Genomic DNA, 12,399 nt, shown 5'->3' with positions numbered 1-12,399 from the left:
TCGTGTCTGTGCCTGTGTGTATGTGTAATTATATAGACGTAGAAAAATTCACATACGTCTTACAAATTGTTGTTCGCGTTATTAATGCGTGTGTGTGTGCGTGTGTGCGTGTGTGTGTGCGTGTGTGCGTGTATGTCGTGAGTGGTGTGTGATCATATGCACATAGATACATACATACCATAAAATATACCCATACACACGTGTACATTTACACACACACACACACACTCACACACACACACACACACACCTAATGAAATCAGATAAGATACACATCACACGTGCATAAACAGATACAAACATACGCTAACGCATACGTACACATACACATACTCACACACACACAGACAGACACACAGACAGATAAACAGACACATAGGAGAAGAAAGTTTCAGTGAGGAGTTCGATTAAAGATGGGATGATGGCTGGGCAAATATGATGATGGATGTAACGGGTGCTCACATGTGCATACTTAATATCCATACCAGTTTGTACGTGAGTCTCTCTCTCTCTCTCTCTCTCTCTCTCTCTCTTTCTCTCTCTCTTTATGTGTTCGTCTGTGTGTGTATGTTTTTCGCTGTTTCTGAGTGTGTTCCTCTAAGTTTATGAGGAATTTTGTGTAATTTTTTTCATGAGTATATTGCATTTATGTACATATATTTTATTGTATGTCTTCGAATGTTTGTGTTTATGCGCGTGTAGGCATGTTTATGTTTGTGTGTGTGTGTATGTGTGTATGTGCCTGCCTGTAACGTTTCAGAGATAGAAAGTAAATGTACGTTCTCGATTTTAGAAAAAAGTTGATGCATTGGCTAAAAAACTTCGATAAAAGCTGTAATTTAAAAATTTTCTTCTCGGTGAAATGTGAAATACTTTAAAATTAAGACAAAATAGCGTAGAATAAATAAAAGAACATCAGTAGCATAGACATGACGACAAAAAATTAAAGTGTTAATAATTAAAACTAGCAACGAAATATTTTGGCAATGAAAGAAGTGAGATTAAAAACATTGCAACACATGATCTGTGATGCATAAACAAACAACATGATCATTCTGTTACGTCACACGCATAGATGAATGAATTAAAAGTACTTAATAATAAACAAAATAATTTATCCCAGCCTTGAAACATTTTAAAAACAGAAAAAATAAAAATTATTAAAGTGAACTTAAATTTAAGAACCTCTGTCAAATCAAGCTTCAAAAGTATGGAACGACTTTAGACCGCCGTTCAAAACATCCGGACATGCGCTCACACAGGCACAGAGACGAAGATATAAACAAACTAACATATACATATGAACAAGCACGCACACAAACACTTTTATAAGCACACGCACACGCACACGCATACAAGCGAATACAAAAAATATCAACAAATACGTCTTTACACACACGCACACACACACACACACACATGCACACGCAAGCACAAACACACGCTATATGCTAAATGACGTTTTCATTACATTTTGCCGCCAAAAACATCCATGATATATTTGACCTTTGTATGACCTCATTAACCCATCTGACCAATACCATGTCGGACACGTGACTTCATTTGTGACGTCATTTCTGCGTCATTGATGATATTCCGGAGATGTTATGTATCATTCAATATTCCATTAAACACAAGGCATCAGACACTCTCTCATCCACAAACGCATGCATTACCAAATACTCAACTTGTATGCGTGACATATGCGTGAATGGAATGAACGATGTTTGTTTGTTTTACACACATACTAAAACACACACACACACACACACGCATACAAAACACATGCTTAATCCAAGAAAAATGCTGTTACTTCACTGCACGTACATATAAATCGCCTATCGCATAAAGCCTCCATAAGAAACATAAATAAATACAATTGTTACAAATGAGACATACAAACACACACAGATCAGACACACACACACATACACACACACACTACAAACACACACATACACACACCATACACACACACACACGTACACACACACGTACACACAGACTCACACATGCACAACCAAACTTAGCAGCAAACACATAGATAGACTAATAATAACCACATACCAATAAATTAATAACATGTCGTTATATATATATATAACATCTGACATTGTAAACAATACATATAGGTAAAAGAAAAACTAATATATATCCATATATAAAAAGAGGAGAGAGAGAAAAAAAAAGAAAGAGCGAGAGGTAGAGAGAGAAAGAAAGAGAGAAAGAAAGAAAGAAAGAAAGAGAGAGAGAGAGAGAGAGAATGCGAACTTTAATTATTTATTAAAAAAGTTCGTCATAAATAAGTGACGTCGGTCTAATTGTTTGATATAAGCTACTATTCGTTCGTTACTTTTTGTATTTCGGCTTATTAGTTATATCACTAAATAAATAGACTTATGAATGAATATACACACACACGCACACACGCACGCACATTCTTGTGTTAGTGTGTTTGTTGGTGTGTGTGTGAGTGTGTGAGTGAGTGAGTGAGTGAGAGAGTGTATAAATATTTTAAAGCAAACGCTAACTTAGAACAATTAGATTCCGTAAAAGAGAAATGTTCAGAAATGCTGGGAACAGTTGTCGTGAACTGGAGGATGGAAAAAAAATGGAAATAACGGAAATAGAAAATTATTTATCTGCAGAAGATGGCGTTGTCGGAGGCACAATTTCTTGTATCATTTGTTATGAGTTATATCATTTGTTATCTGTTGTATCATTTGTTTATTTGTTGTATCATTTGTTCATGTGTTGTATCATTTGTTATCTTTTGTATCATTTGTTATCATTTGTTATCTTTTCTATCATTTGTTATCTGTTGCATCATTTGTTATCTTTTGTATCATTTGTATCATTTGTATCATTTGTTGTATCATTTGTAATCTGTTGTATCATTTGTTGTTGATACCTTATATTATCATCTACCGTATGGTTTTACGAATTAATGAATTAAAAAAATATGTATAGGTTTGTGTGTGGGTGCGTGTATGTGAGCTTGCGTGTGCGTGCGTGTGTGCGCGCGCGTGTGTTTATTGTGTTATAATAAGATAGTAGATGTTGAATATGTATAGTGTTATATAAAACTTATTGCGATAGGATAGAGTTGCAAATTTAAAACTAAAGAACTGAACAACAAAATAAAAACAATTCTAACAAACAAATTAGAGTCATTCCTGATATTATTATTAATATTGTTGTTGATTTTGTTGTTATTATTGTTGTTATTGCTATTGTTATTGTTGTTGTTTTGTCGTCCTTATTACAGCATGCACAAGGTTCTAATTGTCTAATTGCCAAAATTTAATTATCGTTTCGTATGCATTTATAAACTTTGTCTCTTTATTCACCATTCATATATTCTCTCTCTCTTTCTCTCTCTTTCTCTCTATCTCTCTCTCTCTCTCTTTCTCTAGATATAAATATATATATTCACATATTCATAGATATGTATATAATATATGTAGAATATATATATAATAATATTATATACATAGGATACGTGTATATATAACACGCATATACAGGTATATGTATGTGTATATATACGTATGTATATATTTGAATATTCATATACATAAATGCATATATGCAATCATATATATATATATATCCAGACCACATAGAGTCAATTCATAACGTAAATAAACCGTCATAACACGTCGGAAAACGTTCATGAATATATTTTTGGGCGGGGTCATGCTGGTCGCCAGCCAATCACAATTCATAATTTCATGAAGCATTTTTTGATTATTACGAGGTCGAGCTGTCAATCAAATTCACTCTTCCTATGCTATTACGGTTTTTATATATATTTATACAGCATATATATATATGTATATATATGTATATATATATATGTGCGTATGTATGTGTGTATGTCTTATAATATAGCAGTTTACTAATACATATAAGCTTACTAATAAATGATATTTTATATACATATATATATATATGTATGTATTTATATATATATATATATGTGTGTGTGTTGTTTGCTGGTTCATATATATATATGTGTATGTGGGTATATTTGTATAGATTTAACTTCGAATTTGATTTTATCGAAAAACTATTTTCATAAACCAACATATATATAAATATTTATATATCTATATATATATAAAAATTATTATTTATATATATATATATATATAGAGAGAGAGAGAGAGAAAGAGACATAAAGACGAACATGTATATACACACAGCGTTATTAATGATTCCGCCCAGAAAGATGATTTTGAGGTTTAAGGATGGTAATCGATAAATTTTGTTGTTTCATTAAAAAATTAGGAAATAATTTTGTTTTGAAGAGTTTATTTTCGTGTTGTCGTTTTTTTATTCGGATTATCAGAGACAAGTTTTGATCGACTGGTTGGTTGGGTGACTGATGGATTGATTGGATGGTTGGTTGGATGGTTAACTGGTCGATTGATTGATTGATTGAGTGATTGATTGATTGATTGATTGATTTGATGACTGGGTGGTTGTTTGGATGGTTGAGTTATTGATTAATAATTTATCATAAAAAATGTAAATATTATAAATTAACTGACAAATAATATCCTCTAATCCATATTTTTCATGTACACAGCAAATCGTTCCAGCCACAACTTTCACATGCACACGGAGGGAGGCAGGGATTCGACGTCTAAGTGACCTGCGCAGTTGAAGCGTTGACAAGTCGTTCAATTTTCAATCTTCAATCATTTATAAATCATTTCACATTGAGAAAACTGCCAACCACGCATAGACCGAGCCACAAATAGCAGTAAAAAAGTTACATCAACAGCATGGATAGTCAGCAGCAGAGAAGGAGGAAGCAAGAGAAGCCGCGTCACGTAAACAATAATGATGACGACGTTGGTCAGTCAACGGCGCCTGTGGTCGATTCCTCAGTTACAGCTGCTTTAGCGGCAACTACATCGGCCGCAAACCAAACTAGCGATACAAAAGTCATTGCAAATGCATCACATGCTACACCTATGTTAGCGCCGAACCCCGAAACAATTAAGAAAACTGTTTCTAAGCCAGCAACGACTTCAAAAACAAAACTAAAGAAAAACAGAACAACACCTACAACGGTAGAATCATCAACAACAACAATGAATTCACCAATGACACCGACTGCCCCAACAGCGCAGCATCCAAATTTATTCCAACATCTCTCAAACGCAAGCAACCTTGCCACAACATTTCCCCTCTACCCACCAACGTTACCACTGCTGCTGCCAATAAAATCACCACTTGTTCACAATGCTACTGTTGCTGCTGTAGCAACCACAGATGCTGCAACTACAACTGCTGCTACTACTACTACTACTAGTATGCTAAAGACTAATCAGATTTTAAATGAACAAGCAATTACTAACAGTACTACCTCAAATACTCCAGTTGTTTGCAATACTTTTGACATTATTATACCAGGCTCGTTACCTCAATACCTACAACATAGTTCTCAAATGCAACAGCAGTTACTACAACAACAGCAACAACAACATCACCCGCATCACCATCCACACCATGATGAAAAAATGGATGAACACGATGAGGACCACGACGACGATGATGATGATGATATGAATTGTAATGTAGCTGATGATGAAGATGACGATGATGATAAACAGGCGATTCCTGATAGCGATCCTCTAAAAGGTAAACAAGATATATTTTGTTTATTACGAATTAATATATATACTTATTAAAATCATATTTTTTTTATTATTTTGATATAAAGTAAGGCCGAAACATTTTGAAAGAATTTTTATTGTTTGGTCCACAATTTATCATATCTGTCTTGACGTATAGTCATTGTTTGACTGCTCATAAATAAATAAAATAAAATATTAAATAGTAATGATATGTTTAATAATAATAATTATTATTATTATTATTTTGGATATTATTATCGGCTATTATTATTATTGTTGTTTACCTTTCTTATAGTCGCGATAATTTTTATTTGGTTCAAATAAAAAATGATTTTAAAATTATTTTCAACGGCAACAGAGTTCTCAATAATTTTTATGAAAATAATAATTATAATAATAATAATTATAATAATAATAATTATTATTGTTGTTGTTATTGTTTGTTGTTGTTGTTGTTTGTTGTTGTTGTTGTGTCAACGATACTATGTGAATAAAATACACGATAAAAATAGCAGACCAAGTTACAACAAAACAACAACAATAATAATAACAATAATAATATTAATAATAATAATCATATCAATAAAAATGGCGTCTTATTCTGACGTCCGCACGTGTAATTTACTTATAATTTACTTTTTTATATGACATAAAAATAATAGTAATATATAATATAATAATATATAGATTGACTGACTGATTGATTGACTGACTGACTGGTTGATATATTGATTGATTGATTGATTGATTGATTGATTGATTGATTGATTGATTGATTGATTGATTGATTGATTGAAAACCAGCAATATAACTTAATGCTGGTTCTTAGATTCTCTATTTCGACTTGCATAATTTGAATATCAATACCAAAATTGTCACTAATAATATAATCGTAATGTCAATAATAATAATAATAATAATAATAACAATAGTAATAATATTAATAATAATAAAAGTAATAATAATTGAACTATAATAACAATAGCAAATATTGCCTAGCCATTATCATTATTACGTAAATTGGACTGAATGTTTGAGTGTCAAAATATGTTCAACTCTCACCTCCAAGAATAAAACAACATTCCAAATTAGCAAACGCACACACACATACGCACACACACACACACACACACACGTACAAACACACACACACGTACTTAAAGACACACATGCAACCAAACATAAGCAAGCACTTATGTATAGAATTGACATTGCCTTAAAAAGTGTGTTGCAGATGGATGTACATACATACATACATGCTTGCAAGATGTTAATATTTGATTCACATTTAAATTTTCACACTTCTTAACAATGATTCGGGACCTGCCAACAAGTTTTGCTGTATTGAGTTTTTGATTTCAGGCTATTGTTGTTTGTTGATGTTTCATGTCATTTTGTTCATGTTACCTGTTGTTAGACATTAAAACTTTACTTTGGCTTGTTGTTGGCGGAAAAACCTTGGAGCTATGGAATTTTTTTAAAGTTTAGATGACAATTTTGATGTTGCAACTGTTTACGAACTTGAAGCGTCTATTCGTATAGAACGGTTCATTTTTTGTGTTAACAATTTTATATTATCGCTTAAAAATGGATTCTCTTGTTTCTGATCGGTGAACACGAAACAGTTCTGTTCGTCGGATGATAATATAATTTGTAAATTATTTCCAGAGCTGATTTCAATATTTGCTGTTTTAAATAATTTTACATGTATCGATGTACGTGAATAAAAAAGTATTATTTTAAAAACAAAACAACAACAACACACAACACACAAATGTTACTCATCACATCTCACTAATAACTTTTATCATTATTATTATTATTATAACAAAATAAATAAACAAAGAAAAATAGATGAAATAATAACAAAAACAAGAGTTCGACGAAAATTAATAGAAACACGCTCACTCGGCCCATGGCTCGCATGTTACGCAACTTTCCATCTGACATATTATAGATGGCGATGAAAAAATCGAAGCACACGTACACACATTTGCACGGACACAGGCGTACACGCAGACAAATTCTCACACATGCGTTTACACAGACATAGCCACGAACATAGTTCTTAACACATACACAAACACACAGATAAAAGAACACACATACAAATAAACATGCATAACATACAAAGAGGTATACAATACTCATACTACATATACAAATATATAAGTTTTTGTAATTAAACATCGTTGTATAAAAACTCGACTATGCCAAATCGTTAAAATATTGATACTAATAAAATACACCGCCATATATGCAATATAAATTTGTAATATTTAAGTTTGTATAAATTTGCGACCAGTCTCCAATTTATTTCATTTTTTCAATCAATCAATCAATCAATCAATCAATCAATCAATCAATCAATCAATCAATCAATTAGCTTATAAAGCGCTATTTCCGCGATGTTCAAACAGCGTTCCTCAATGAATTTTAAAAACAGATGGGTCTTGAGATCCGCTCTGAACTTCGCAAGTGATGGAGAAGTAGTCAGAGAAGTAAGTAGAGAGCTCCAGAAAAAAGGTTTCTAATGGTTTCTATTTGATTTGATATAGAGGTAGTTTTGCCACTTAAATAGATGAATCAACGCAAAAATACCCAGCATAAACTCGATACACCTTGATGGTATTTACTAGTCACCAACAATTTCAATACTAATGTTACATCGAGAATTTATAAATCACCTGAATCTAAAAATATTCTAACGAAGTGTGTGTGTGTGTGTGCGTGTGTGTGTGTGTGTGTGTGTGTGGTTCTTTATTCATCCTACTAGCAAGCAAGCAGCAGCAACAATAACAACAACACTATCAAATTTTTAAGCAACAATGCCCGTAAGGGTTGCTACAACAAAAACAACAACAACGACTTTCGTTTATAAGGACAGGTGTGTAACTTGAGTAATGTAATCACTACAACAACTCACACAATAGTAATTTTTGCAGTTGTAGTATCAGTACACTTTTTTCTGTATATGTTGTTTGCGGCTGGAAAATTAGTATTAAAAAACCAAATGAGCAAATACTAGAGAAAGATTATGCTAATATTACTACAATTAAGTAACTACATCGAAGGTAGTTGTAACTTCTTTGGTAAATAATTTCCATTTTTTTCTCACTTCCTCTCCCTCCCTCCCTCTCTCTCTCTTTCTCCCTCCCCCCCCCTCCCTCTCTCTCTCTCTCTTTCTCCCTCCCCCCCCTCTCTCTCTCTCTATCGCTTTCTGTTTTCCTTTCACTTTCAAGTTCTTGAAACTAGTATAAATATTATATTATATAAACTAAAGCAAGCCAGCAAGCATTAGTATGGCCACCAGTAGTATAAATAATTGTAGTATAAACATTTGAAGTATAAAGTAGTAGTTAGTACACTTGTGAAAAAATTGCTTTTAATAGAACTAATTTATCGACTGACATCATTTCGTAATAACTCATCGTGCACCAAGCGATGAAAATGCATATTTCTACTCATATTATCATTATTATCATCGTTACGACAGCTTTACTATTGTTTTGACAATGTGTGTGTGCGTGTGTGTGTGTGTGTGTGCCTGGAAAAAGAAAGAAAGAGAGAGAGACAGACAGACATAGACAGACAGAGAAAAGGAGAGAGAGATATAGAAAGAGAGTGATGAAAAGAATAGTAACATAGAGAGAGATAAAGACACGGAGAAAAAGAAGGATAGCTAGAGAAAGGAAAAAGCTATTAATGATCCTTGTTATTTATTATACTAAATTAATATTCCAACGATACCAAATGTTACTAAGAAGTGAAATTCAACAAATTTGAATAAACTTCCCAGTTGCAATCCAACATTCCATTCCTAACAGAGATGTGGGCACTGGAGATTCAGGCTTTTAGAAACAGTCTGCGGCTAATTTTTGCCCATTTTACAAATTCTTTATCCTATTTTACTAGTATTTTTTGTAAGTGCTTCTAATTACCCGCTTGTATTAGTAAGAATACTACTATTAGTATTATTTCCACACAATGAATGTAGAAGTATTTGAGTAATGTTGCTACGGTATAGAATGGCAATACTGTTATTTATCACTTTCAAAGATATTTAAATGTTGATATGCGAGTGTGTGTTAGCATCCTATACGAACTATATGGGTTTCTTTAAAATGATAAACAATGAAGAAAATTCAACGGATAGAAATAAAGTAAATGAATGAATGAATGAATGAATGAATTGGTGAATGAAAGAATGAATGAACGAACGAAATAATGAAAAACCGCACGAATGAATGAATGAATGAATGAATTTATAAGTGAACCAATAGACAAACAAATAACAGGAAAAATATATATTAAAGAAATAAACAAATGGATGAATGAATGAGTGAATAAATGGATGAATAAATTAAGATGGCGGTGGTGACACGTGGTCCTGCTGGTTGAACATTAATGATGATTTCTAACGAGATATATATATATACATATATACACACACACACACACACATATATATATATATATATATATATATATATATATATATATATATATGTATATATGCATATGAATATAGATTGATACAGAAATAAAATGATAATACCCAATTGGAGCAAAAGTGTTAATGATGTGATGATGTGATGATGTGTGATTATGATTTGATGGCTTGATAATGATGTGACAACGATGATGATAATGATGATGGTGGTGGCACCTTGCTTATGATGATGATGATGATGATACCTTGCATATGATAATGATGATGATGATGACAACACGATTTTGATGATGATGATGATGACTTGATGGCGAGGATGATGACGATGTAAGGATCTTTTGTTGATGGTGTTGTTGTTCTGATTATGCGGTTGAAATGATGCGACAATGATGAAGAGTTTTTTATGACTATGACGATGACGATGATGTTGCAATGATGAAGTCATCTGGTTTTATGGTGGTGTGATGATGATAACGACGACGACGACCATGATGGTAATGGTGATGATGATGGTGATAAAACGGACACCTTAGTTATTATAGATCGGAGATGACATTAATGATGATGATTGAACAGATAAGCGTTAAGGTGTGTTGTTTGAGGCCACTACTGCTACCACTACCACTACTACAACTACTACTACTACTATTACTTCTACTACAACTACTACCACCACCACTACTACTACTACAACAACTACTGCTACTACTATTATCACTATAACTGATACTACTACTACTACTACCACACTGCAACTGTTACTGCTACCACTACAGCTGCTACTACCACTACTACTACTACCACTACCAATGAAATATTATTGATGATGATGATGATGACAGCGATGATGATGACGATGATAATGATAAAGATGATAACGACGTCATGAATTTAAATCTGTCATTCAGAATCGTCCCTCAGTTATTAATCACCATCTTTAAATGTCTCTCGCTGATGCAGGCATTTGTGTGTGCGTGTGTGCGTGCGTGCGTGTGTGTACGTGTGTGTATGTGTACGTGTGTGTGTGTGTACATACAGATCAACATCCGATCATATTCAACTATATATAATCTATTTATTCAAATATTCATTGACGAATAGATGAACCCACGGATAGATACATAGATACACAAAGATACATAGATATACAAAAATATACAAAGACATAGATATACAAAAACATAGATACATAGATATATAAACGCATAGATAAAATAGATGGGCGCCAGGTAATTCAATATATTATTTATAAAAAGTAAACCGATGGAAAGCGTGATTAATTCAATTTTCATTCAATACCATTAAAAACTGTCATAAATTAAATTTACACGTTATCTGGCACATAGATACACACACACACACACACGCATATATATATATATATATATATACATATATACATATATATATATATATATATCCATTTATACATTTTTATTTATATAATAATTGAAAATAATTCTCAAATGGTCGGCAGTAATTTGCAATTTAAAGTAGCCTTTTATAATTCTATTAGTAACACGACAAAAATGCATTGCATGCATACATAAACACACAAAGACACACACGTACACACACAAACACACGCACACACACACATAAAATCAATCATACATACGTAGGTGGTTCTGTCTCTCTGTCTGTCTGTCTGTCTCTCTGTTTGTCTCCGTCTGTATTTTATATTTACTTATTTTTTAATTTATTTACCATGGAAAGCTAAAGGATGTTATTGGAAGGAAATTTATATCAGGTGATTCAATTGACATTAATGTCAAGGTCAAATGAATGATACGAGTTTTTATATTTGTTTGTGTATGTGTGTGTATGTGTGTCTTTTTATTTGCATGTATGTGTATGGTTTTTATATGTGTATGGTACGCTTTTTGTATTATTAGGAATATGCTTACTAGTAAGTTTTTGCCGAAATTTTTCATTTGGTACTTCGAAAGCGTTGATGCTTCCGAAAATCTAATTAATCAGTTCTACACACATATACGCAGTCACACGCACACACACTTTTTCGCACACAGACTTTCACACACAGAAACACATACACAAACACTCACATACATAGCAAGATTCAAATTAACACCTACTTTTATTAAGTGATGTTATTGAGAATTAATGAGTTTTGGCTTTGGGTAATGGCTCTAAATTCTGCCGATTCAAATTATATTTTCAAATAAAAATGTTTAAATATGTGTGTGTGTGTGCATGTATGTATATATATATATATATATATGTGTGTGTGTGTGTGTGTGTGTGTGTGTGTGTGTGCATGTGTGTGTATGTGCA

The 12,399-nt window shown here is 32.5% G+C and overlaps 1 protein-coding gene across 1 annotated transcript; it reads left to right on the top strand.

The window, feature by feature from the left end:
- Positions 1-4,793: 4,793 nt before the first annotated feature.
- HELRODRAFT_176758 (hypothetical protein) lies at positions 4,794-7,723 on the top strand (the record flags this gene model as incomplete). Its single annotated transcript, XM_009024105.1, has 2 exons — positions 4,794-5,655; positions 7,659-7,723. The coding sequence occupies 2 exons, from the start codon at positions 4,794-4,796 to the stop codon at positions 7,721-7,723; spliced, it is 927 nt and encodes a 308-aa protein (XP_009022353.1).
- Positions 7,724-12,399: the final 4,676 nt, after the last annotated feature.

This window comes from Helobdella robusta, assembly GCF_000326865.2.
Source record: "Helobdella robusta unplaced genomic scaffold HELROscaffold_39, whole genome shotgun sequence".
NCBI classification, from domain to species: domain Eukaryota; kingdom Metazoa; phylum Annelida; class Clitellata; order Rhynchobdellida; family Glossiphoniidae; genus Helobdella; species Helobdella robusta.
The sequence above is the reverse complement of the archived record's forward strand: the minus strand, read 5'-3'. Positions and strand labels throughout refer to the sequence as shown.